Below are 23,417 nucleotides of genomic sequence, written 5' to 3' on the forward strand. Positions count from 1 at the left end.
TCCCCGTAGGCAGTCCTCTCTATGTAGGCGCGCAGCAGGTTGGCATGGTACAGGCGTGCTTTCCCGTTCATGACGATCCGGTAGTCGTTCTGGCCCACCTTCGCTGTCACCTCAAAAGGTCCTTGCCACTGCAGTTGTAGCTTGTTGTGTTTGACAGGTAGAAGTAGCAACACCCGTTCTCCAATCTTGAAGCTGCGCGGCCGTGCCTTGCGGTCGAATCCTCGCGCATAACGCTGTGCTGCTCTCCCCAGGTTCTCTTGAGCCAGTTTGCAGGTCTCTTCAATCCTGTTCCTGAGTTCTACTATGTAGGTCGCTGTCGTCTGCACCTCCTCGTCAGCTTCTTCGTCCGTCCAAGCCTGACGCAGGATAGCCATGGGACCGCGTACCTGTCTGCCGTACAACAGCTCGAATGGGGAAAAGCCCAAGCTCTCCTGAGGAACCTCGCGGTATGCAAAAAGCAATGCTGGGATGTACCTGTCCCACGTGCGTGGTTTCTCCTGAGCTAGTTTCCTCAGCATGGTCTTCAAGGTGCCATTGAACCTTTCCACCAGTCCGTTGCACTGAGCATGGTAAGGAGTGGTGAAGTGCTGCTCCAGTGATAGCAGTCGTGCTGCCTCCGCCATCACTCCTCCCGTGAACTGCGTGCCTCTGTCGGTGAGTACCTCTGATGGAATTCCCAGCCGGGACCACATAGTAACCAGAGCCTCAGCTACTCGCGTGGCTTCAATCGATTTCAGAGGGATCGCCTCTGGGTATCGAGTAGCGTAGTCCACCATGGTCAAAATGTATCTGTTTCCGTCCTCAGACGCAGGCAAGATGGGCCCGATGATGTCCACTGCCACCCGACGAAAGGGTTCGTCGATGAGCGGCATCTTCTCTAAGGGGACCTTCCTCACCCTTCCTTTGGCAACCACCTTCTGGCACTTATCGCAGGACGCACAGAAACGTCGGACATCCGTGCAGATGCCTGGCCAGTAAAAGTGGCGCCAGACACGATCCGTGGTCTTCTTGGTGCCAAGATGACCTCCCAGAATCGAGTCGTGTGCCGTTGCCATGACACCCTCGCGAAACTCGCGAGGCACGACAACCTGTTTGAATGTACCTTCTTGGTTGCTGAACTCCCGGTAGAGCAACTTCTTGTCCCTGAGGAACTTTGACCTCCCATGCTTCCCGCTCAGCTTCACCTTCCCCGACTTCGCGTGCTCCCGAGGAGTCGCTAATGTCGGATCAGATGCCTGAGCCTTCGCGAGAAGCGCGGGGGTCACGTTCCCCAGGGCAGCTCGTGCAGCAGGTAGGGGTTTGAGAGGTTTGTCCTCTCGCTCCGCCTGTGCCCGCGTGAGCACTGAAATGACGTCGGGAGACCGATAAACGGGAACCTCCCTGGTGACGCCGTCCACAAACTGAACCCGGTTTCCAATGAGCAGGTCGCATGGAGGATCGTCCATGACGACGGCCACAATGGTCCCCGTGAACAACGGTGTTACGACCTTGATCACTGCCGTGTTCAAGTCGTAAGCGTGAGATGCCTCGGCCATTCTCACCCTGATGCTGTCTCCTGTGTAGGCCATAGCTGGAACTAGACTCGCCCGAACCACTATCATGTCTGCTCCTGTGTCCCGCAGACCTTCGCCCTTCACTCCGTTAACGTAGACGTTGCAGTGGGGCTGGAAATGTTTCCTGGAGCACGGAACGCAGAGTTGTGGAATTGTGCATGAGCTCGTGACGTCCCTTAGCTCCTCACTGCCAACAAAGTGTACGCCCTTCTGGTCAGCCTGTCTCCTGTGGCAGTCCTTCTTCACGTGGCCCTGCTTGTTGCAGTAGTAACACTGGATGTCAGATCTGGAACTTGATCCCTTGTGTCCCTGATCGTCCTTCCCGTCCTTGGGTCCTGAAGAACCTGAATTTCCCGATTTTCCCGGCCGTGAGCCTGAAGATTTGCCAGAGATCGCCTGGGCGTCCTCGTGTACTCTGATCCAGTCGGCTGCTTCCTGAGTAGTCTTTGGCTGGTGTTCCTGCACGAAGGTCACCACCTCAGGTCGCAGGCTGGACATCAGTTGTTCCATGACTATGAGGTCGGCAAGGTCGTCAACGGTCCAGTTCTTCTCGGCCATCTCCACCCAGCGCCGCAGGTAGAGATTAAGGCGTGCCACAAACTGATGGCTCAGCTCGCCGCTCAGTCTCTTGCTGTTACGCAGACGTCGTCTGTAGGCTTCCGCAGTCAGGTTGAAGCGCTGGAGTAACGCCTTCTTTAGTGCCTGATAGTCTCTCGCCTCGTCGTCCTCCAAAGCGTTGTAGAGCTGCAATGCGCGTCCTTTTAAGCAGGTGCTAAGGCGGCTAGCCCACGTGGCCTCTTCCCACTTCTGGTCAGATGCAATGCGCTCAAACCGGCGTAAAAAGTCGTCGAGCTCGTCCTTGTCATCGTCGAACGTCGGCAGTCTCGTACGGTCGGCAACAAATGTCGGCGCGCTAGCCTGAGTAAGCGTACCCTTCTCGGCCTGTAGCCTAGCTAGTTCTAACTGGAGATCGCGATCCGCCTGCTCTTTCTCTTTCCGTTCCTGTCTGTCACACTCGGCCTGTCGTTCCTGTCTGTCAAGCTCGTCTTTCTTATCCTGTCGGTCACGTTCGGCCTGTCGTTCCCTTTCTTGTCTGTCACGTTCGTCTTGTCGTTCGGCCTGTCGTTCCCTTTCTTGTCTGTCACGTTCATCTTTCTCTTTCCGTTCTTGTCTGTCACGTTCGTCTTGTCGTTCCTGTCTCTCACGTTCGGCCTGTCGTTCTTGTCTGTCAAGCTCTTCTTTTCTCGTCTGTCGCTCTATGTCTTCCTTACGTTCTAACTCCTTGCGCTTAAGCAAACTACGCGCTCTAACGCGTGCGTCTCGCTCTGTCTGTTCCTCGCTACCAGGAGTCTCAAAAGTTAATCTCTTCGTAGGAGATCCCCCTGTAGCCATGGTTAGTTTAGCAAAGCTTTATCACAAAAGTAAGTCTAACGCAGCTATAGCTAGAACACGCGGTGATGAAATGGATACAAAAATCCAGCAACCGGAAAATGCAGAAGAAAAATCCAAACGGTGTAGAACAAATCGCGTAGCCTACTTTATCGGCTGCTTTTTGCGGTGAAACAAAGTGTTTCCCACAGCCGTGACCTACTTTATCGGCTGCTTTTTGCGGTGAAACAGAGTGTCTCCCACAGCCTTGGTTAGGACAGAAGTCCTCGGACCCTTCCCCCCCAAAATTCCAACAAAGTCAAAATATGGAGAAAAATCCAAGTAAAACAAGACGGTAGAAATGTAACCTGTTACAAAATGCGAAACAACAATGTAGAGAAAACTGAGTAAAACGAATAACAAATCCGCTAACCCCGCTCAGCTCTCTGCAACGGAAAACTCTGAACGTACAACAACAAAGATTCACAAACAAAGGAAAGGGAAGTAATCACAGTTAGCGCATACAATAGCTCACAAATTTCAATTTACATTTCCTGCAAGATGTGAATCGCTTAAGGTGTGGTATATGATCAAAACTATACAAAAAAGGGTAGCACCAAGCAGAAAATAAGTCGAGCACTGACGAGATTATCTGCTCTTAGTTATCCTTAATTGGTGGGTCTTTATCAGTTGGAAATTAACTGAGTAAATCCCGGCTTGGCCCCCATGTGTCACGTTTCAATATATCACTTAAGGTGATTATGAACCGGTTAATTACTACTAATTAACTAACCACACCACGATCCACTCTCGCAGTCATACAATTAAATAGAGTCAACAAAAGTATAAGTTTCAGACGCCTGTTTATGTATAAACTCACCACCTCCCTCGAGCCTTCACTCAAAATATGTTCCTTTTACGTTCTCAACACGTAAAAAACCCGTGGTCACTGACAAAATGCCAGTGGTATATAGAAAATTAACGTAACACGCTGAACCCGTGTAAATACAGTCAAAATGAGAATGTTCTGTTCAAAAGCTCTAGTTCATGCAGGTGTCACCACCCCACGTTGTCACTACTCCAATGAAATCATAGATAAGAAAAGACAACGGTGGTCAACGGGGTGCGTAAGACATGGTGCACTTAGCTTTCTTTCTGTATGCTGGTTAGCCGGTATGCTGGTTAGCCGGGTTGCTGGTTAGCCGGTTTGCTGGTTAGCCGGTTCGCTGGTTAGCCGGTCCGCTGGTTAGCCGGTTCGCTGGTTAGCCGGTCTGCTGGTTAGCCGGTTAGCGTAGCTTCCTCAGGTCCCAGCTCCAACGTCTGCAGCTAGCAAAGTCCCGCCAAAGGCAGCCGTGCAGCAGTTACAGGAAAACGAACCCGAAACGAAGGCTGCAAACAGAAAGCATCGGTGCACTAAACATGTCAGCTACCCCTCACCCACCACCTTAAAACATGTCATCTTTAAATATCTCATCGAGCACGTGGGCCTGCACAAAACGGACTTTTTACAACAACAAAACAGTCATTTTCCGTCCTTCTCTCCCTATCTGCAAAAACCATATACAGATTAGTATTTTAGCGTCACAGAGAGTAAATTATGCGCTAACCTGGAAAGAACAACAGAGAGTATTTCATTCCACAAACACAGACTCATCAACAGCGTTAAATAATGATTTATTACCTCAAAAGCCTATGATTGTACTCTCATGGAAGCAAAATCCGCTTCCTCCCTGGAACAGCCTCTGTTCGTCAACAGTGACCGAAAACCTCCAGAACCCCTTGTCGAATCCTTATGCGAAAGCCATCGCCGACGAAGGAAAGTTGACGACTTGTCCTCAGCAAAATACGTGGCAGAGAAAAGGAATAACTTGTGGAAGTTCCCCTAGAGTGCCGAATATAATACTCGGTGAAAAACCATCATACTCTAGAAACTGTGTATTAGATCCTTCCCCTTCTGCCGCTGGGTGTCAAGTGCGCCGCCCTTGTGTCTCTCCCAGACAACCTAGCCAATAACACGTGACTGACCTTGTCACAAAACCAGTCCAGCTATACACAATTCTGCCTCCCAAGCAGAAAAAAGACACGAGAAACTCAATCCCTGAAAATCCCGTGCGCGCTGTCAGCGAAAAACCGTCAGCCCTATGACAGCAAAAAAAAACCCACTGTGAAACTCGTGCACTACAAAACATCCGTGCTAGTTGAGCACTATCAGCAAACTCTGCTGTAGCCCAATATCACGCACAGGCGCTTTCTATCATAATCGACCAAGAACAGGCACTCCACTGAGTGACACTTTCTTGGTCTCTGTCACCCGATCGTGACAAAGTTGAATATTTTTCTTACTCGCTCTGATTAGTTTAGATCATCAGAACAAGGGTTTTTATTTATTTCCATCAACTCTCGTGGAGGCATTGACTTAGTGAAGTCAGCCTTGGCTAGATGGTCTGCCACGTTGATTAGGCATGCCTACAGTGGTGGCAAGAAAAGGGGGGGGGGGGGCAATCAGTCTTCCTTCTTCAGGCAGCACGGACTCAAGAAGTCAGAGTGTGGGCCTCTTCTTTACCTGTTCTCAAGTCTGAGAGACTTATATAAGTCATTAATGCAGCTCATTGAACGTGCGAGTACTTGGGCATGAGGTTCTAATGGCGGGATATTTTAGGTACCCGCTATTATAGTACACGTTTACTAGACATCAGGAAATGCCTTTTAAAATGTTTACCTACGGGACGTATCTGGTGCTCGGCAGTTCAGATCTTTCGGTCTGCCAGCTTTTGTAGCTGTAGGCTAGATACTGGCAAGATGTTGGCTTGGTTCAGGAGGCCAGAATCTTTTAGGATATCACTTAACACAGCAAGGTGTAAGGATATTGTGAATTTAATTTGAACCAAGGGATTCTCCAGTTTGATCAGACAGGTTTTTTACCTGCTGATAAACATAGTCTGGGGTTGTTAGGGCAGTTTTGCCTCTCTCTGTAGCTGTGACATATGAGGCAAGGGCATGGGCCTCCTCTTTGACAGTCCTCCGGTCAGGTCATTTAGGCTGAAGACTGGAGTAGGCTTACTGGCGGTCTGAGGTGGTTTTTTAGAAACTTCTTCCTCAGAGGTGTCTTGAGACAGGGCGACATTTCCGCGCTATCTGTTATGGTAGCCGCGGGACAGGTCCTAATATCATAATTCCACTAGATTCCCACTCTGCTTGGCCCTCTTTGGTGGCTGCAGGGCGGTTTCTTGTGGGTTGATTTGGTGAGTACCCTCCTCCTATGATAGCAATCTGCTATATGTGAGTTGGGTAAGATATGTAATTTAATTAAAAATTTTAGTAGTAAATTTTCATTTGATTAATATACTTACCCAACTCACATCGTTTATTCCCTCCCGCCTCCCCGCTGTGGTGGTATGGGGGTCTAAAAAAGAAGTGAGTTGGGCTTCGTTTTGGAATGATAAGATGGTGGTGTATGCGCGCGCATACGGAAGTCAGGCTAGTGGTTAGTCTGGCATTATGGGATAGGTCACTCTCTTTTTTAGAGTGGTCTCCCTTGGTTACCAAGGGGACGCGTACAGCGTAACCAGCACTGAACTAGGGTTAATTGCTATATGTGAGTTGGGTAAGTATATTAATCAAATGAAAATTTACTACTAAAATTTTTAAATACTGCATGTGAGAAGAACTAGAAGATAAAAATAAAAATGTACTCACCAGATACAAACACAAACAGTAAAGCAATGAATTGTACCGGTTTTGGGTCTGAGAAATAAAGGGACAGAAGTGCTCTTAATGCATATGATATGTGCAACACGAGTAAGTGAGAGTCATGCAGAACCATGAATCTCCTGGCACCTGAAAGAATAACTGTGCATTGAAATAAACAAGGGACTTTCATGCTCAAAACGATTAAGATTCTTCCATACCTGTTTTAACCTTCAGGTCTTCATCATTTGTCAGTCACCGTTATTTCCTGTTATTATTTTTTAATCGAAATAGAACACTGTGGAGAAGGAATATTTCTTTCACGCTTATACCCCTTATACGGCAAAGAGCTTAATAATAAATGATAATAATAAATTGCTTTTCTATAGCGCGAGTCCAATCAATTGGCTCCAGGCGTTTTACAATTTCATTCTAAAACAAACAACCAAAAATGTAACGAGCTTACACAGCATAATTAACATCCTGATTGTGATTGACTTTTCAGGCCTGGCAGGACCTGTTGGCACCCCCAGATGCAACGTATGAAGAGTTGGTCAGTGTGATCGGTGAGCCGCTGGACTTTCACACTCGAGGGATTCCTGGACCAGTAACGGGTGAACGACCAACAGTGAACAGCTCCTCCGTGTCTTTCCTGTCCACCTGGGCTCCCACTGGGCTCACTCTTGCTGTGAGTTTTTTTTTATGAATCTTTTCCCATACTTTCTGTGTCAGCAGTACTGTCAAACCTGTCCATAACAACAATTTAATCACATATTCTTACTCCAATTCTTATGAATGCATTGACTTTAGTCCCACATGCTAGATGTCGAAAAACCTCTCAAATTACCTGCCCTTAGTAGGGTGGTAACCAAGCTAAAAGCGACGCCATAGCCGTTGCTATGGCCTGACCTTGCTCGGTTACCCATAACACCCTGCGCACCACGTGAGCGCCAGCATCCGTAATAATCATTCTCGACTTTCGACAACACACGGTGGACGTGTCCGAATTTCGCTCTCACTTTTGGCCTTCACATGCCTGCTCGTCCGTGAGACTAGCCGGTTCTTGGGGGTCTACCTGTCCGTCTACCTTTTGGGTGAGATCTTTCCTTTTTACGTTTGGAATGTAAATGTTGATAGCTTTGTTTTGAACACGCACGCAGATAATTTTGTTCTGGGTGACTGTTTTTCGCCGGTCTTAAAATGGCCGACAACAAAGCTAAACTGAGTGCGAGACTGGAAGGCGACAAGGCTCTTAGCCCAGTTAAGAAAGCTAAAGCTAAGGGTAAAGCCAAGAACGCTGATTTGCCTATTATGCGGGTAGAAGATCCGTCAAATAGCACTTCGTTTGATGTTCCTATCCCTCCGAGGACGGGTTCCGTTCGTTCACAGCTCGCGTCCCCTGATGGGGGTGAGGAGCCGGGGCCTTCAGCCCTGGGCTCGTTAAAGTCCGAATTGTTTGATTTTATTTCTCAACAGTTTGCGTCTCGCTCTGGGGTCCCTCCTCTGCCTCCGGCGGTAGGGGATCCTTCCTCCCTGGCTCGGCTGGGGTCGTCGTCGTCGTCGACTCCGGCGACTCCTGCGGATGGGGGGGGGTGGCCGGGCGGCCATTTCTTCTGCGCACTTGCTTGGTGCACCTGACCAGTTCGGGCCTTCCCTCTCTGCCTCTGGTAGTGCTGCGGTTGCGCTCGAACACTCTCTCCGTAAGGAGAGGGGGTCTGCTTCCTCTCTTTCTCTTCCCGCTCAGCTTGCTTTTAGCAACACTGCAGTGGGAAGTCAGCTCTCTCCCCCTTGTGGGAGAGGGAGAGAGGGGGCATGGTAAGTCACAGCCTGGGCTTGGTCCCACCTTGTCCCACTGGGGGCAGGGGGCTGTGTCAGCTTCTCACTCTTTCCCACCCACTGGGCGGGACTGGGTGGGGGCTGGTGTAGCGGCTCACCCTTTCTCGCCCGCCGGGCATGATCGGGTGTCCGCTGTTGGACTGGCGTCTCAGTCAGTGCCGCTATTGTCCACTGCTAGCAGCCGCCCCTCTCCCCAGCAGGGGTGGTGGGGTGGTGGGGCAACGGGACTACAGCAGGTTGACGGGTGGGGGTGGCCTTTCACGGTCTCGCCTCTCACTCAGTCTTACCCCTCGCAGGGTTCGCTTGCTGCAGCTACGAGCCAACTCCCACCGCATGCAGCGGGCGGGGTAGCTGAAACTGGCCAGACTGGTTTTGACTGTTGGGGCCAAGCGCCCGGTCAGCGGTCTACTGACAATGGGCCTGGCGCGGCTTTGTTGGGTGGCCCCCTCCCCCCGCCTTCTTGGCGGGCCTCTGTGCCTACTGTCTACCCTTCTACCCCAGTGGGGCAGGGGGGGGATGGTGGGTGGCAAGCGGGATCGGGTCACGCTTTTGTTGCTCCTGTCTCCCCTCCTGTGTACAGTGATACTGTAGAGGCTGGGGATTCGGATTCTTCTGTGGAAGATGAGGAGTGTGTAGTCTTGCCTTTTGGGTTTAGGCAAGCCATGAGAAGAGCGGCTTATGTGGCAGCTCGTTACTTTCCGGAGGGGGTGGTGGATTCAGGACAGGATGTCTCTTTTCCACCATCCGCTGCGAATGATTTTCGGCCTTCGCAGGAGAGTTCACAATCGTTTCGTTTTGTGGAATCGCCTGCCGTGGCTTATCACATGTCGCAACTTTTGGCTCGACCGGCCCCTCAGGGCAGCGGTCTGTCGCCAACTCCTTTCCCTTTGTTGCATGCTCATGATACAGCGCCTGCTTCAGCCGATCCATGGCTAGCGTCAAACGCGCAGGCCACTGCTTTTTCGCCGTTAGTGCAGAAAAAGCTGGACTGGAATGTGAAGTCAAGGAACTTTGTTCAGACTTTTGCTTTGCCGAGGGCAACTTTGCCAATTCCGCCGGAGTTGCTTGCCTTGTTGCCAAAGCAACCTTCTGCTAAGGAAGGGGTCTCGTTCTCGGACGCTTCTCTCTCTTCTCTGGAGGAGATAGGGCGTCTTGATCTTGAATTGGCTTCTATGGCAGAGTCTTTGCTCCGAGCTCTTACTCGAGCTGTTGCTGGCTCTTTGGAGCCTTTTAGACTCAGGGAAGACGCCTCAGCCAGTGACATCCCCATACTGCTTGCTGCTTTGGGGATGGTGAATTCTGAGAGGATGAGCATTTCAGCGAGGCTGTATGCTCATGCTGTCTTTTCACGGCGTGATTTGCTGCTTTCTCAAGCAGGCTTTTCCCAGCAGTCCACTGTGGACTCACTGCGTTCCTCGCCTTTTGTTGAGGGCTCTCTCCTGGGTAGAGTAGCCCTGGATGCAAGGCAGCGGGAAGTTCAGGAGGCTAAAGACAGACATCTCGTTGGGATTTCGTTTAAAATCCCAAAGAAATCTCAGTCTTCTTCTAAGCCTTTCTGGAACAAGAAGCAGCACAGCTCCTCTCGTCCTAAGGAACAGGGAGATAAGGCCGCACCAGCTAAGGGTGCTCCTTATCCTAAGAAACTCTCGTTCGGGAAGGGGAGGGGTGGGGCTCGAAAGCCCTCCCCCCAATGAGGCTCTCCCGATCACATCACCCCTGTTCCCCCCACTCTTGTGGTGGCGGGGGGCCCCACCAGGGCTATTTCCATGTGGCAGGCGTTAGTGCACAGCCAATGGATTTTGCGGGTGGTGCGATCGGGATTCCGGCTGTTGTGGGAGGGGGAAAAGGCTCCCTTGACCAGGGTTCCTCCTCCCTTTCGTTTTCCGGCCAGCCAAGAGGCCAGAGTGGCCATAGAAACAGAGATCAGGTCTCTTTTGGCCAAGAAGGCTATAGAAGAGATTGTGGATCACTCCTCGCCGGGGTTTTACGGACGCCTGTTTGTAGTGCCCAAGGCGTCGGGCCGCTGGAGGCCTGTTCTCGATCTTTCGTTCTTGAACAAGTTTCTTCGGAAGATCAAGTTTCGTATGGAAACACCAGCTTCGGTCAGGGAGGCCCTACGCCGGGGAGATTGGGTGACTTCGGTGGATTTGACGGACGCCTACTTTCATATCCTTATGCATCAAGTGGACAGAAAGTGGCTTCGTTTCCGCTGGGGTCATCGGATCTTTCAATTCAGGGCTCTGCCCTTCGGGCTGTCCCTGGCCCCGTGGGTTTTCACTATGGTGATCAGGCAGTTGGCCGCGCTGATCAGGCAAAGAGGTATTCGTCTACGGACGTACCTCGACGACTGGTTGATTCTGAATCAGAGTCAATCAGTGTGCCACTTGAACACTCAGGTGGTGTTGAACCGGGCTCTGAGCCTGGGGTTCTCTGTGAACCAAGCGAAGTCGGAATTGACTCCCTCGCAGAGGTTTGTTTACCTCGGTATGGCGTTCGACACTGTCGCTTGGACGGTCCGGCCTACGCAGGAGAGAATTCAGAAGCTTCATGCTCTCATTTTGGCCGTGGCTGGCAGCCAGCAGGCTTCGGTGAGGGTCCTTACCTCGATTCTGGGCCAAATGGAATCTATGGCAACTCTGGTTCCCTTAGGGAGGGTGTACAAGAGGCCTTTCCAGGCTGCGCTCAGCTCTCTCTGGGAGCCGGCTTCGCAGGATTGGGACAAAATCGTCCCCACGCAGGGATGGTTCAGTCACGCGACTGCTCGGTGGTTGGACCTAGACTGGATCTCTCAGGGGGTTCCCATCTCTCTGCCCCCTCCGGACATAGACCTATTTACGGATGCGTCAATGGCCGGGTGGGGGGCTCACATCGGGGGCCAGGCGGCCTCCGGTCTTTGGACTCAGTCCCAGCGTCTTTGGCATATCAATCGCCTGGAGTTGGAGGCGGTTGCCCTCGGTTTGCTTGTGTTTCTCCCTCTGGTGGGCGGCAGACATGTCCGGTTGCACACGGACAATACCACTGTCGCTGCTTACATCAACAAGCAGGGAGGAGCTCGGTCGTTTTCCCTGTCAGACAGGGCGTGCGAGGTTCTGGTGTGGTGCCACTCGCATCGGGTCAGGATCTCAGCAGAGTTTCTTCCGGGCAAGCTCAACGCACTGGCGGATGCGCTCAGCAGGTCCTCTCAGGTGTTGCACACCGAATGGACGATCACTCATGGGGCGCTCCAACGCCTGTGGGCACAGGTGGAGAAGCCCATGATCGATCTATTTGCAACGAGGTTTTCAAAGAGACTTCCCATTTTCGTGTCTCCCTTTCCGGACACGGAAGCTTGGGCAAGCAATGCGTTGGAGATCTCGTGGAGCGGCCTTCAGGCCTACGCATATCCTCCCTTTCCTCTGCTCAGCAGAGTGGTGAGGAAAGCCGAGCTGGATCGTCCGGAGCTCCTGCTGCTGGTAGCCCCCTGGTGGCCTTCCCAGCAGTGGTTTCCAGATCTGCTGTTGTTGGCAAAAGGAGTTCCGATCCCTCTAAATCTAGTGCGGGGAGAGCTCGTTCAGCCAAGAACAGGCATCCCGCACAGAGACCCGCAGGCCCTGCGCCTACACGTTTGGAGACTGTGAGGTCGGAACTGCGGAAATCTGGCGCTTCAGACTTGACGCTGGATTTGGTCTCTAAGGCGCATAGGTCCTCGACTGCGTCTGTGTATGCTTGCCATTGGGCTGCCTGGGCCAAGTGGTGTAGGGAGGCGGGGGTCAATGCTGTGGCCCCGCGCTCTTTACAGGTGGCAAATCATCTCTCTTTTTTGTCTGCGCAGGGCAGTTCGGCCTCTGCTTTGAGAGTCCGACGTTCTGCTATATCTGCTACTCTGAGACAGATAGGCAGATTGATTAACGTTAACGGAGTGATTGCTAGTGTGATCAAAGGGGCCGCTCTCCAGGAAGCGCAGAGACGGACCTCTGTCCCGGCATGGGACTTATTTTTGGTTTTAGAATATTTGCGGTCTGCGGCGTTTGAGCCTTTGCAGGCTGCTAGCCTGACTGATTTAACACGCAAGACGGTTTTTCTGCTTCTTCTGGCTACCGCTCGGCGAGGCAGTGAGATACATGCCTTGTCGGGTTTGTCGGAAGACATCGCGTTTGAGCGCGATGGTTCAATGTCACTTCATTTCCGGCCTGGTTTTCTCGCGAAAAATCAAAAGCCAGGCCAATCCCTGCCCGTGGTCCGGGTCCCCCCGCTTGGGACTATTCTGGCTTCGCACGATCCTGACTTAGCTAACTGTCCAGTTAGGGCCTTGAAGTCTTACTTGGCTCGCACTCAGTTGGTTAGGGCCAAAAGCCAAAAACTTTTGTTCATTTCATTGAACACAAAATATGACAGGGACATATCGAAATTGACCCTTACAAGATGGGTGGCGACCCTCATTAGACGAGCATATGAGTGGTGGCTCTCTCAGGAGAGGGGGGGGGGCGTTCAGTCCTTCCTCTGACATCAGCTCGAGTACATGAGGCCAGAGCCTGGGTGTCCTCTGTGGCCGTCTTACGTTCAGGGCGATTAAGCGATGTCTTGCAGACAGCTTACTGGAAGTCAGACGATGTTTTCATCAGCTTCTACCTTCGTGACATCTCTTGCACGCGACTGGATGGCTCCAGTGCATTGCCGGCTTTGGTCGCTGCAGGGCAGGTGCTTGCAAGGACATAAGTAAGTTCCCTCCGCCTTTAGGAGGAATCTGCATTCATAAGAATTGGAGTAAGAATATGTGATTAAATCGAAAATTTTTAATTAAATTTTGATTTAATATAATATACTTACCCAATTCTTATAGTTAATACCCTCCCATCCGTCCCCGCTGGATTATGTCCTTGGGGGTTTGTTTGACTAATAGTCTCGAATGATTATTTCGGATGCTGGCGCTCACGTGGTGCGCAGGGTGTTATGGGTAACCGAGCAAGGTCAGGCCATAGCAACGGCTATGGCGTCGCTTTTAGCTTGGTTACCACCCTACTAAGGGCAGGTAATTTGAGAGGTTTTTCGACATCTAGCATGTGGGACTAAAGTCAATGCATTCATAAGAATTGGGTAAGTATATTATATTAAATCAAAATTTAATTAAAAATTTTCGATTTAAGGGACTGACTGACTATTAGGGTTTAACGTCCTCTTAGACCAGTTGGTCTATATTGGGACAGGTGTTGGTAATATGCTGAAGATATGGTGTGATACTCTTCTTCGACACACCAGCATTGGGTTTGTCTCGTCAAAGTATCGAAATACGATCATGATAATCAGAGACTGCGTGTCTTACTCCGAGAAATAAATCTCTCGCCAAACGTGGGGTTCGAACTCACGCTGATAGCGACCAACTGGATACAAAGCCAGCGCGCTACCAACTGAGCTACTTCCCCGCCCAATTTAAGGGACCAACAAAAAGAGGTTGTTATAGACAGGTGGCTGTTATGGAAAGGTGAAGTATATTGAACATAATTCTTGGCATGGAGAGATGCACTTATCCCTGATCCACAATGCTGATCCTTTGCATATGCATGGATGAATGAATGCTAAGAGAGTACAACAGCATAAACATGTGAACACCTTCTGTCCAGGTTTGTGTGTGTGTCGGGGGGACAGAATGTATGTGTGGTATGTATGTGCTGATATGTTCTTGCCTTTGCTTCTGCCTCTATGTGTGTGTTATTGTTGTGTTTTTGTTGATGTCTTATGTTTATATGCATTAGGAGTTTTAAACATTATACAGGAGTGGTGCCACAAGAACATGCCTTATTTCTAACTGTTCCGTTTGTAAATGTTCAGGAGAAAGGAGTGACGAAAAAGCCGAAGGCCCCTGAGGAGCCGACAAGAAGCATTCACCATTTCTGCAAGATGACAGATGCCTTTCAGCTTCCTCAAGAGTTCCGCAACGTGGCGCGTAAATACCACACACCTGACATCTACCGCGGCGTCTTTCCTGATCAACAGTATAGGGTGAGTTCCTCCCCTGTCTCTCTGTCTCTGTCTCGCAATCATTCCCTACCTGTTGATGCTTTCAGCATGTTACTTCATTGCCTCTTTAGCAGCAGGCAGGCTGGGCTATTTCTAGCACCCAGCCTTCCCCCACAGCGGAGACAACACAGCAGCTGCAGGCTCGCTTGGTGCCAGCCACTGATAAGTCCACTCTCCCGGTAAAGGGCGGAAGCATTTGAGTATCACAATCAAGCAAGCTTAACTGTGTGCTGGCTGCAGCTGTTGGTAGCCAAATGATTCCCTCTACCTTTGTTATTTTGACGGGCCCCTTCCCTGACTAAAATGCAAGCCAGGAACAGCTCACAGTGTACACATTGCAAATTATAAGGATCATTCTTCTTATATCTGTTCGCGTTTTGTGTTGTAACAGCACACCCACCGTCTATCTTAAACTTTGAGGGCTCTACATAATCTCCATGAGTGCCTCGACCCCATGACCAGGAGGACTTTTTCAAGTTCTGTGAGACATTCACAAAAGCGTTATTTGTAATACTGTATCGCTTCGATTCACTCGATAAATATGTGTTGGTACAGATGCGGCAGACATTTTTTTGCATTTTCAAAATTCAGCCAAGTGTACGTTCTTGCCCATTCTGTATGGAAACTAGCAGACAATAACAGTCTGAAAATCAGTACCAAGTGTACGCATGATAATGCACACAAAAAAAGTGCGAACCATGACCCTCTCTTTTCATGTGTAGTGCGATGGAGGACTCCTCCAAGAACTTCTGAGACGTTTTTATTGGCTTCTACTTCTAGTACATAATGTTCACAGGAACACCCTGTTTGGGAAGCCCTGATATGTCCGAAAGTACTATCTTAAAACTGTAAGCAGCCTTATGTGCCTGAAACAGTTACCCTGCTGACTTTACACAGGGGGAGACAACCAATCTGGATGGACTGCACTTTCTGTATCAAGAGGTTATAAAAGTGTAACTTCAATAGCCAGATGCAAATTTCATTAGCCTGACCTGCCTATGGACTTTGCAATTTGGCTAATAACAATATAAAGCACTATCTCTTCACTTCATCTAGACTCCTCAGACCTTAAATGTTTTGAATTGTCTCAATCTCTCACAGTTTGATGGGGAGGAGCTGCAGCGTGTTGAAGAAGAGATGGGTGATAAAGCGGGAAGCTCTTCACGGGAAGCGGACCGTGTGGGTGCTGCCGCTCAACGTATCGTGGACGAGGCAAACCGCAACCTGCCGGCAGCCAACAGTCTGGAAGCATGGAAGGCAAAGGCAGAAAAGGCTGTGAGTCTCTCGCGTTGTGGAATCACTTTAACCCATTGATCGCCACAATATGTATTAAATACGTTTTTGCTATCATCATAAAATCAATGCTCTAATAAGGGAAACAACTGCTGTAAATTGCCCTTTGAATCTCAGCAAGATGATTGTCTCCCTTTGATACATTTTCTCAGTTTTAGTCTAATTGATATACTTCGTATGTTGTTTTTTTGTGTGTTTTTATGTTCACAAGCTCACATAAAATCATTTATGCAACAAACTCAGACTCACACCAAATTTGTGATAGATAAAGGACGCTTTATTTTTTAAAGCGACTGAGGTCAGACTTGTATATATATACATTATAAAAATATAAGGTGGTCCCGCTGTACATGGTTAAAAAAATCACGCGGTTATATAAACCGTACTTCTCACATTCACCTGCTAGCGGGACCACCAAACACAAAAATCCCACAAAGCATTTAACTGGCCAAGTAGACCTAAAAAGGGGGATAACATCTCATTTTCACACTTTCTCATATATTTACATCAAGCAAATCAGTCATTCATTCTGACTAGAGATTCTCATATTATGCATCAATAAAGCCTCAATAAAATATCATTATGTACACAATATCAAAGGTGTGGGCGTTGACCGCCCACCTGTGAGCATTCAGAAAAAACTTAGAAAGAAAAATTGACTAGCATGGTATCAACAAAAATTCTCCTGGGCAAGCAAATTTCAGAAGACACAAAAATTGGCAAGATATCAAGCTCCTTGGCAGTTGTAAAAAAAAGGTGGAGTATACAAGGGGGTGGATGGCGGGTCAGCGAAAATTCAGCTTTCTTTGTCCACTTTTGCAGGATGATTGAGGGCTATTTTTAGAACTACCCAACATCCTTTGCAATACCCACCCCCGAATACATCCGGGTTAACACAGAATAAAGTCGTCTGCTATTGTAGCAGACCGAGGTAAAAAGTAACTGTACACATTGTGTCATCATGTGTTGCATAAATTCCCTTTATGTTCACAAGCTCACATAAAATCATTTATGCAACAAACTCAGACTCACACCAAATTTGTGATAGATAAAGGACGCTTTATTTTTTAAAGCGACTGAGGTCAGACTTGTATATATATACATTATAAAAATATAAGGTGGTCCCGCTGTACATGGTTCAAAAAATCACGCGGTTATATAAACCGTACTTCTCACATTCACCTGCTAGCGGGACCACCAAACACAAAAATCCCACAAAGCATTTAACTGGCCAAGTAGACCTAAAAAGGGGGATAACATCTCATTTTCACACTTTCTCATATATTTACATCAAGCAAATCAGTCATTCATTCTGACTAGAGATTCTCATATTATGCATCAATAAAGCCTCAATAAAATATCATTATGTACACAATATCAAAGGTGTGGGCGTTGACCGCCACATCTGTGGAATCGCTAAACAGGGGGTTCCACAGCAACCCCACGCCAGATCCTGTACAAAATTATGCGACAAAACAGGGTCAACCTCCCAGGTCTTGTTACAAATCGGCCAAGTTATGTATATGACAGATTCACTATTATTAGGTCCTATCAGCAAGGCTGGCTATGTATGGCCGACCTCCAAGCACGCCAGCCCTGTGCCTTCTGTCACTATGAACGTGTTTACCTTTGACTAAGTTTGGTTGTTCGATCTCCAACGTAGGTACCTATCCAGGTCAACCTCCTGGGTGAGCTTCCCTTGTTGACTTAAGTTTATATGGCCCCATCTTCACTCTCCAACTTAAGCCCCTACCCAGGCCAACCTCCTGGACAAGGCCTTCAGTTTTTGAATAAATTGACTAGTGTGTTTTTTTTAACTACATTTTTGAGATAGTCAAGAAATTAACAGCAGTACTTATACATTGAGACCATTTCATGAAGAGGACTTCCCCTGATAATGGACACAAGCTGATGCCTGGTGTTCTGATAGCGTAACTTTGACATGCCTCTCATGAAAAGCCATCTGTAATGGCTAGTCCCTTGGGTGTCTTTCATCGTAAATATCACTGTGATGGTGGTTGTCCCATGAATGTTAGACTTAAAAAATGTTGGATGTACTTTGCTCTTGTACAGCGCTAGCTAGCATTACAAATGAATAGAGGTTGAAGAAATGTTGAACTTAAAAAGTTTATTTACTGAAATTACAAAACGCATAATTATATATAAAAATAAAAAAAAATGTTGCAGTAATTAATTTAAAGAAATTGAAATTAGATGAGATGATTTTGTTTCACAATCGAAAACAACAGAATATTAGGGAGGAGAGACAGGTAGTGCAGTAAGAGGTAGGTGCCACTTTCCACCACAATATTTTCTGACACAAGTCTACCCACAAAACCACTCACAATCACTTCTCTCCACAGCTTTCCCATGCAGGGGTCGAGGTAACCGGCACACACATCAACCCCGCCGTGGACGAATCACGCGTGTACTGGGCTCCAGCGCCTCCTAAGATGGAGGTTGCTCCAGCAAAGGTCAGACAACTCTTGTTTCCCAAGTACCAGTCGGGAGAGGTGGATGAATTTGGCCGTCTGGTGTTGAAAGCTCCGGTGGAGCCGGAGAGCGAGAGCGAAGAAGAGGAGGAAGAGGAGAGTCCTGAGGAGATCGAGAACAGAGAGCTTGTACAGAGGTACGCAAGGAAGGTTGCATGAAGAACTTTTGTAGTTTACAGAGAAACCCCTGTGTAAGAACTTCCGAAGTCTGAGAAAATCAGGCCCTAGAAAGGCGGTAGTCTTAAAAAGGAAGTAAATTTAGGAAGGTTAAGAAGAGAACATGTGAGAAATCAGTGTCTTAAAAGGGTGGAGAGAGGTCTTAGGAGGAGGGGGGGCACGGGTCCATTTTATTTATGCCTAGATTTGTCTTTTCTAACTGTGGTTTCTCTTGCAATCCAGCTCTTTGCTTATCTTCATTGTCCTTTCTCATCCCATTTGGTTTTGGCTTGCTTGTGACCAAGCACTGAGTACACTTGTTTACATAATCTGCTTGTGAATTTGAGAAAAACAACAACGAACAAACAGATGAATTTGAGGTATACAATATTCCTCATGTATGGGCCATAAAAAAGGGCATGTTAGACAACATTTTGGGGGAGTTGTTGGTGTTGTGTCGCTGTACTTTCTAACCAACCCTTGGATTTTGTGACCTTTGCGGTGATGATCCCAAAAACAGATAGACTACCAGCAATCCAAAATTCAGAATCAAAAATCAAGAATGGTATTGGTAGGTGATTGGAACGGTTATTATTGACAAAACAAAATGTTCTCTGCGGTGATATTCATTTCAAGAACGCATGAATGTCTGACACAGAATCTTGGGGCGTCGGCACCAGTCATGTGAGGACCTGACCAAGCTGATGAAGATGGAGATCAAGCGAGAGGAGCTGATCCGCGACAGGGTGCTGGATGTCCGCACCTACCGACCCTGGGTCACCCCTCCGCCCACACCCATAGAGGAGCCAGGTGTGTTGGAACCCTTCTGTATCTATTCTTCTCTCCCAGCCCCCACCCTTAGCTTCCATTTCCCTCTCACCCCCACCCATCCCAAATCATTGTGGTACATACACTGAGCACAAAAAGTTAAGGATATTTTTTCAGTGGTATAGCCCAGATGTTAAACAGCAGTTTTTTGGTCAGAAATACACGTGTATTTGAAGAACAGTCTTTCGTCTGTTCAAAAGTGGGTTTCTGAAATCTGAGTAATATTTGGGTATGACGTCACAGCCCCGTGACCACGCCTACCCTCAAAAACGTCGTTTTTTGATGGCATGATTCACTTTTCAACCGTCAAAACAGTGACTTAAACTGAATGATATTTTACATTTTTTACATCCGAAAGTTTATTTGGTGTCTTACCTAACAGTTCATACACATTTTGTTCAAATCCGTCGCGCAGTCAGGCTGATCTAGCGTGTAAAAGAGAGCGACCACAATCCTGAAAAACGGCAAATAATCCAGGGTTTTTGTGGTGTTTTTGCTGGGTAGCTGCAGTTGATATGCAATAAATCTAAAACTACAAATAGCAGTCTCTCCAAATTTCACAGAGCGATGACAAAGACCCTTATCAGAATATGTTCCAGTACTTCAAATACACGTGTATTTCTGACCAAAAAACTGCTGTTTAAGATCCGGCTATACCACTGAAAAAATATCCTTAACTTTTTGTGCTCAGTGTATGTCTGTTCCAGCTAAATTCCTATCATGTGCAGTTTTCTTTCGTAACCTTGAAAAGTACAAACAAAAGTTTCTTCTCCTGATGCTGTTTTTAAGAGGTATCAAAGCAAAGGGATTAGATTGTGAGGAGGTGTGGATGGGGTATGTATATATATAGAGAGGAGAGGGGATGAAGTAGAAAATGATGCAAGTACTTTCGTTTTAGATCTTGAACGTAGCCCTTTCATATTATGTTTAATCAGTCTTCAAGATATAAATGAAGAAAATGCCCAACAGTAATATTCTACTTAAGAAATAAAAGTCCACTTTATTGACCTTTTGCTTTTTATTGACTCACTTGAGAAAAAGTGACTCTATGTAATCGGTCAGTGTTAGTCTGTCCGGCCGGCCGTCCGGCCGGCCGGCCGTCCGTAGACACCACCTTAACGTTGGACTTTTCTCGGAAACTATCAAAGCGATCGGGCTCATATTTTGTTTAGTCGTGACCTCCAATGACCTCTACACTTTAACGATGGTTTCGTTGACCTTTGACCTTTTTCAAGGTCACAGGTCAGCGTCAAAGGAAAAATTATACATTTTATATCTTTGACAAAGTTCATCGGATGTGATTGAAACTTTGTAGGATTATTCTTTACATCAAAGTATTTACATCTGTAGCCTTTTACGAACGTTATCAGAAAAACAAGGGAGATAACTAGCCTTTTCTGTTCGGCAACACACAACTTAACGTTGGGCTTTTCTCGGAAACTATAAAAGTGACCGGGCTCAAATTTTATGTGAACGTGACTCATTGTGTTGTGAATAGCAATTTCTTCCTGTCCATCTGATGCCTCATATAATATTCAGAACTGCGAAAGTGACTCGATCGAGCGTTTGCCCTTCTTGTTCTACTTGCCTTTGTAAGTTGAGTGAAAGGTTTTGACTGCAGTTGATTCCCTGTGTTGTGTGAACAGACCCCAAGCAGACCAAAGCGCAGACTAGAGGGGTTTCCAACAGGAGTCCAAGTCGTGCCCAGCCTGCCCAGCCCCCACCAACGCCCCCCAGCGAGCATGGGGAGGGGGATGGACCGGGCAAGGGAAAGATCCTGGGCCCCTATGATGACTCGCTCTTCTCTCCTGTCTACTTCCCTGCCCCCAGGTAAGTACAGTGGAACGCGAAATTTTGACGCCTCAAAAAATCTCACAAAATCGAGTCTTTAAAAGGAGGGAGTGGGGGTACATTTACAGAGGTTGTGAACAAAAAATCTGAAAAATGAGGGTCTCGAAAGGGAGGAAGTCTTAAACCTGAGGGTCTTAAAAGGGGGGTTGCACTATTTCAAATAGCTGTGCTGACAAAGAATTTAGGGGGAGGGGGTAATTCCAACAATTGAATGTGCACTCCGGCAGGTCCGTGCTGGAAAGAAATGAAGTTGAAAACCAAGCAAGAGGAACAAGTACCGTATTTGACGGATTACAAGACGCACCGTTTTATAAGCCGCACCCCCGACTTTTAAAAAAAAAATTGGGACGAGCCACGTATAGGCCGCGTCACTATATTAGCCGCCGTTGAAAAAAATATAATCAGATCGTGTCAATCAATCAAAACAACCAGGCAAACGAAAGTACGGTATTTGGCGAAATCGTCTCCGAGAATAAACAAGTGAAACAAAGAAGAAAAGTGAAAAAGTTTGAAGAAAAATATCACACACACAATTTGTAACCAACACACACATGTAGTCCCGCCCGGAATAAGCTTTTGTGGGATGATTTACGACTTTTGCGCACATTTCGAGCAGACGAAAACACAACATGGCGGCTCTCGCTCCTCCAACTATCGCGAGACACAAAAAAATGAAACGCGCGAGATCCTGATACATCCGGTGTTTCTCTGTACGCTATCTTGTCACGACGACTTGTTGACAAACGAAGATTCGCGAAAGAAAGAGAAAATAATTTAACGCCGAGTCTTGAGTAGAGAGCTAATAAAGTACCGGTAATCGCTAATCGAACGAAATGAAAATGCGCGGCGACTTCCATTAGGTGAATGCTATTCAAGTTTAGGTAACGTTTTAGCCGCATCTTTTTACAAGCCGCAATGCGATTTCTTTTTGAAAAAAAGTTGCGGCTTGTAGTCCGTCAAATACGGTAGTCAGATTTAAAAATAAAATCATCTGTTGACTCCTTGTTTACATTTTTCAGTCATGACTGTTTGCCAACCACTGCTTACTTGTCACACTTCTTCTTCTTCTGCGTTCGATGTATATTATCGTGGGAGCGTAGACAGCCTATTTTCTCCCCACGCCAAGTTGGCTGCTGTCTTCCGTCTTCGGTGGTTGAGGTTCTTACTCAGGGTTGCCTCCTCCCCAAGAGTAGCTGCCTTGCTGGGCTGTCGAGTCCACTCTACCCGGGTTTGTTGTCGAAGTTTTCCTTCTCGTAGCCTTTGCCTTTCCCAAGGCGCACACAAGGCAGTGCGGGTTTTGAAATCGGAGTTGTCCTTCTCCTAGATGAGCGACCATCCAAGGTTGACGAGCCCCATCTGCCCGAAGCAGCTGGTTTTAAGGCGCCAGGGACCCGCCTGCATCCCTTCTCCTGTTAGTCGAAGACAGGGCCCGCCACGTGAAGGCCAGGAGCTGGATTTGACTGTCAGAGGTGTTTGGAGACACGAAGCCATATGGAGCATTTCTTGGGAAGTAGGCGCTTATCTCTACTTCCACCCCGGCATAACCCCGGCATAACAGTCCTTGACTGTTTGCCAACCACTGCTTACTTGTCACACTGAAAAGCAAAGCATGCCCAAAACAAAACCGATCTTCTGTACGGTTGAGTGCAAATCACATTCTAGATGTCGACAAACAGACTTTTGATCCTGCAGCCAGGACATAAAATTGTGAGACTTTATTAATGAAAATCTAAAACAGAGGCAGAGGGCTACTTAAAGATCTGATAAACAAAGGGAAATAAGCGCTCTAAATGCATTGGACATATGTAACAGAGGAAGTGAGAGTTATACGGAACCAATCTCCTGGCACCTGAGAGAATAACAAGCATAGAAATGAACAAGTGACTTTCATCATAAAAAAAGGACGATCTCCACAAGCTCATGACTGTGTTCCTCATTCTCCAAGGCACTTACGTACACAGTCATACACGAGAACCTGCATTTATTCCTGATTATTATTTAAGTATTATTTATTCATTTATTACTTATTATTTGTGTGCGACTTACTGTTTTTCTTGTCAGACGCACAGAGTCACTGCCTCGTTTGTTGGCTGACCTTGATGACACCCTAATGGTTCCTCTCGACTTCAATGCAGCCATGGAAGAAGTAAGTCTTTCTGCGTGAAATTGTTGTCTTCTTCTTTGTACATTTAGTCAAGTTTTGACTAAATGTTTTAACGTAGAGGGGGGAATCAAGACGAGGGTGTGGTGTATGTGTGTGTGTGTGTGTGTGTCTTGTCTGTGCGTGTGTGTGTGTAGAGCGATTCAGACCAAACTACTGGACCGATCTTTATGAAATTTTACATGAGAGTTCCTGGGA

General features: G+C 47.7%; 1 protein-coding gene across 2 annotated transcripts in view; it reads left to right on the forward strand.

Moving 5' to 3' along the window:
• LOC138969354 (uncharacterized) overlaps window positions 1–23,417 on the forward strand; it is a 100,146-nt gene that overhangs the window by 27,838 nt on the left and 48,891 nt on the right. For both annotated transcript variants that reach the window (XM_070342126.1, XM_070342127.1), the window contains exons 18-24: window positions 7,114–7,296; window positions 14,250–14,420; window positions 15,540–15,713; window positions 18,095–18,360; window positions 19,038–19,189; window positions 20,854–21,037; window positions 23,120–23,204. In XM_070342126.1, coding sequence (XP_070198227.1) covers window positions 7,114–7,296; window positions 14,250–14,420; window positions 15,540–15,713; window positions 18,095–18,360; window positions 19,038–19,189; window positions 20,854–21,037; window positions 23,120–23,204 — 1,215 coding nt within the window. The remainder of the gene's footprint in view (window positions 1–7,113; window positions 7,297–14,249; window positions 14,421–15,539; window positions 15,714–18,094; window positions 18,361–19,037; window positions 19,190–20,853; window positions 21,038–23,119; window positions 23,205–23,417) is intronic.

The sequence above is a fragment of the Littorina saxatilis genome, linkage group LG6 (genome assembly GCF_037325665.1).
Source record: "Littorina saxatilis isolate snail1 linkage group LG6, US_GU_Lsax_2.0, whole genome shotgun sequence".
In the NCBI taxonomy this organism is placed as follows: Eukaryota; Metazoa; Mollusca; class Gastropoda; order Littorinimorpha; family Littorinidae; genus Littorina; species Littorina saxatilis.